Source organism: Sinocyclocheilus anshuiensis, unplaced genomic scaffold (genome assembly GCF_001515605.1).
Source record: "Sinocyclocheilus anshuiensis isolate Anshui unplaced genomic scaffold, SAMN03320099.WGS_v1.1 scaffold1765, whole genome shotgun sequence".
Taxonomy (NCBI): Eukaryota; Metazoa; Chordata; class Actinopteri; order Cypriniformes; family Cyprinidae; genus Sinocyclocheilus; species Sinocyclocheilus anshuiensis.
Window position 1 is genome coordinate 286,288 of NW_015539938.1, and position 4,264 is coordinate 290,551.

General features: G+C 38.4%; 1 protein-coding gene across 1 annotated transcript in view; it reads left to right on the top strand.

Moving 5' to 3' along the window:
- The window catches only part of LOC107686965 (plexin-B2-like), a gene marked incomplete at its 3' end in the record, with an annotated part of 171,579 nt that overhangs the window by 153,226 nt on the left and 14,089 nt on the right, over positions 1-4,264 (top strand). The window contains exons 5-7 of the mRNA XM_016484089.1: positions 492-680; positions 2,963-3,088; positions 3,888-3,988. Of these exons, the coding sequence (XP_016339575.1) occupies positions 492-680; positions 2,963-3,088; positions 3,888-3,988 (416 nt within the window). The remainder of the gene's footprint in view (positions 1-491; positions 681-2,962; positions 3,089-3,887; positions 3,989-4,264) is intronic.

The window sequence follows — 4,264 nt, forward strand, 5'->3', positions numbered from 1 at the left end:
ATATATATATATATATATATATAATATTTTAATATTCAAATATAATAGTTGATTTGATCTGTTGATCAAGCCCTTTGAAACTGAATTATATTTTTAAAAAAATGCTTTCTTTTTTGAAACGTTCATGAAAACAGACTCTATATTTTTGAGTGATTTCATTTCTGCTTGCATCCTGAAATTATCCCGGTTAAAATAGCGTGTTTTGGGAAAACTGCAGCAAGAACTAATGATTTCTATGTGCTTAACATACAGCACCCGAAGGGTAGAGATGTACAAAATGTGCTCTTTTGTAACCCATTTAATTTCTGTGATGCAGTGAAAGAAGATACAAGGAAAAATGTAGACTTGTAGAAAAAATTTATTAGAGTTGGACCAAGTTATTATATTTTGTTGAAAGATTAACAAGACAAGGCGAGTAGCGTATAAATAGTACATTTTGATTTCATATTTATTTTAGTGTCTGTTTCCCTTAACTCTTTATTATCTTGCAGAAAGACATTGTGAACCAGTATAAGTGCGGAGCCGATTTTCTCCCATCTCCGTTGGCCAGTCGACAGGAGTTTGCCTTGAAGGCCAATCCGGTCTTCATCAGGCAGAACCTGCTGACTGCAGTGGCCGTGGCTGTCGAGAATGATCACACCGTTGCTTTTCTGGGACACAATGCCGGAGAGGTGATCAAGGTGAGATAAGCTGTGTTAAATTAAAAAAACTACATTCACACGGTGCTCAAACCCTCTTCCAGAGGTGCTATAGCCCATAGCGTTGAGGTGCTTCGCCACTTTGTGGGAATATAAGTGGGAATGTATTCATAGTTATATAAGAATAACACTACAGAATGACATTTGAATGTGAACTATAAACAACTGGTTTATTGGAATAGTCCATGTACCATGTGCTCACCCTGATGTTGTTTCACATCTGAATGAGTTTTTCTTCTCTGTAACACATGAGCATAAAAGTTAAATGGCATAAAAGTGCCCCTATTATGCCATTTTTAATATTCCTAATATTGTTTTGGAGTCTCCTACAATAGGATTACTTGCATGCAAGGTCAAAAAATGCTTTTGTTTTCTCAAAATATACATTTAATATCACCTCATTTAATCTCAAACAATTAGATTCAGTCTCTCTAAACCCCTCCTTTCCGTGAGCCTACTCTGCTCTGATTGGTCAGATGGCCCAGTCTGTTGTGATTGGTCTACTGCGTATAGCGCGTGTCGGAAACGATACGACCATTGCCATAGTTTCATATTTTGAACATTCGATAGAAAATGTAAACATCTATTATTTATCATACTTACAGGCTGTGATTCAGTGGATCCAGCTGGTCCAGATAAACTGGGTACTGATTCATCTTTCAAGAGCAAGCGTTTTGTGAATCCAGCAATGAACTCCCCAAGATTTGAGAAGAAGTCGTCAATAAAATGATGGGAACATAAAAAAGATTGGGGTTGTACTGCTGTGAATATTAACCACTGATTCTTTGCAGCCTCATCTTTCAGAAGTGAAAGATACTTTCACAGCGTAGGTCACAGCGTCTTCGCAACATGATGTTAACCACATGAACAAGCTGCAGTGTTTGAGGGCAGGTCAAGTTGTTCGCGGCCGGCCAACGTAGAACATAGATGGGCATTATGCAAATATTACACACTGCATGAAAGGCAATATTCGAAATGGTGTAATAGGGGCACTTTAATTCTTTTTAATACAATGAAATTGAATGAGAATAACTGCTGCCAAGCTTTAAAATTATTAAAAAAAACATCATAAAACTGTTATAAAAGTTGTCCATGTGACTTGCAGTATGCACTATATTCCCAAGTCCCAAGAAAAGATCAACATTTAAGTCGTTATTGAGTGGAAATCTTCTCCTTTGTTCATCCTGGAAGTATATTAGCAATGTTAATGAGTTAGATCTTTTCACTGAATCTTTGATTCACTTCACAGAACTACTCAAAGTGATTCATTAATGAATCAAACTGATTCACTTCTCGAGTTCAACCAATTATCAGTGAAAATTTATTTATTTATTTATTTTTTACACAAAGGTATGACTTCAGAGGACTTTAAACATTTAAGCAAAAGTCATACTACATTTATAATTTTATGACAACTTAGTGTCTTTTTGAAGCTTGAAAGCATCAGTTCATTTATTTAGTATTACATGGAAAAGTACGACCAGCACAGAATTAAAAATTTCTCCTTTCATTCTCCAAAAAAGAAAGTCATACTGGTTTGAAACAACATGAGGACAAGTAAATGACACAATACTCATTTTTGAATGAAGTAACCCTTTAACTGACTTTTCCTCAATGTAAAAATAACCCAAAAATTGACAGCTCGTAGGAGGACGGCGAAAAAGAGGCCTTGTTAAGGGAGTGTTGAGGAAACAAGCATCTCCAGAAATTTGAGACAACCAATTAGTGAACTGCTACAACCAGCTAGCTACCTGGTGTCACACACCTGATTTAGCATGCACGTCACAAAGCTGGAGTTTAGGCTTTGGCAGGTGAGGGAATTGTAGGGTGAACGTGGCGAATCTCTGACAGAGGCATGAAAGAGAAAAAGATATTACTGTCACTGAAGCGAGACACAACTAAACACGTTAGACAATATATTAGAAATAATGAACCTCTCGCTCCACGTGATTCCAATTCGTACGTCCCAATAAAAAGGCTTTGTTAGAGCTGATTGTTTGTTGGATAGACAGATGAAATTGAGCGATAGATGGATAAAAACTGTCCAGATGGAGGTTTTTGTGAGTTTCCTGCCACAGTTTTATGGTCATTATGCGGCTTGTAGGCTATTAGTTGGGGGTTGACAGGTTGTCAGGTGCGGCTCAGGTGCGTGGGACACGCTGAGGGGGTTTTGTGTGGTCTGTAAATATGACAGATGTGTCCTGTCCTGTGCTGGACTGTTTAATTGGGGGTTTCTCTGTGTCTATTGTTCTCTCTTTACCCAGGTACATTTGTCAAGCCATCCAGAGGCATACAACCCCGGTCCGGGCTACAAAACCAGCGGCTACGTAAATAAGAACCTTTTCTTTGACAAAACCCAGGCGCACTTGTACATCACCACCGAGAAAAAGGTACGGGGCTGGAGTCGTTTATCATAGACTCTTTGATTATCACTGCCTCGACCTCAGGAAACGCATGATTGCGACTATTCCAGTGGCTTTTGTTGTTACGGCTCCTGCTGGTGCTGAAATATACGTTTAATTGCGGGTTTCTCTGTGTCTATTGTTCTCTCTTTACCCAGGTACATTTGTCAAGCCATCCAGAGGCATACAACCCCGGTCCGGGCTACAAAACCAGCGGCTACGTAAATAAGAACCTTTTCTTTGACAAAACCCAGGCGCACTTGTACATCACCACCGAGAAAAAGGTACGGGGCTGGAGTCGTTTATCATAGACTCTTTGATTATCACTGCCTCGACCTCAGGAAACGCATGATTGCGACTATTCCAGTGGCTTTTGTTGTTACGGCTCCTGCTGGTGCTGAAATATACGTTATTATTTTTTAAAGGCATTAATATAGTGCACGTCTTGCTGAGCTTATGACCTTACGGTGGTGTAATTGCAGTGTTTACAAGGCGGTGATGTATTGAAATCCTTCATGCTTTGCTGTTTGTCGTCTTCTCTGTGATTTTCTGCAATTAATTCCGCTTCAATTGAGTAACATACAGGCTTCGTTTAGATCAGTTCATTTCAGTATAAACGTATTTACTTTTCAAAAAAACTACTTTGTGTGGTTTTGACTATTGTCTCTTTTGGACCTTTTAAAATCTACTGAATTGTGATTGGTTTTGCGTTGCATCCTTTAGATGCACCCTAGCTCTAATGAGTTCAACTTTATTTGAATCATTTCATTATTTTGTGGTCGTGAAGATCACAAAGGTGCCTGTACAGGCCTGCCATCTGAAGTTGGACTGCCAGTCGTGCGTCGCTCAGAGAGATCCGTACTGTGGCTGGTGTGTCCTGGAGGGAAGGTACCCATATGTTTTCGACTTAAAATTGTGCATTTGTCTTAAGTTTTATTAAGTTTGAATCCAGCCTCTGTTTCCACTAAAATAGGAATATATATATATATATATATTATACACTGCCATTCAAAAGTTTGGGATCCGTAAGAATTTCCATGTTTTTGAAAGAAGTCTCTTCTGCTCATCAAGGCTGCATTTATTTGATCAAAATACAGGAAAAAAAACAGTAAAATTGTGAAATATTATTAGAATGTAAAACAGCTGTTTTCTATGTGAATATCT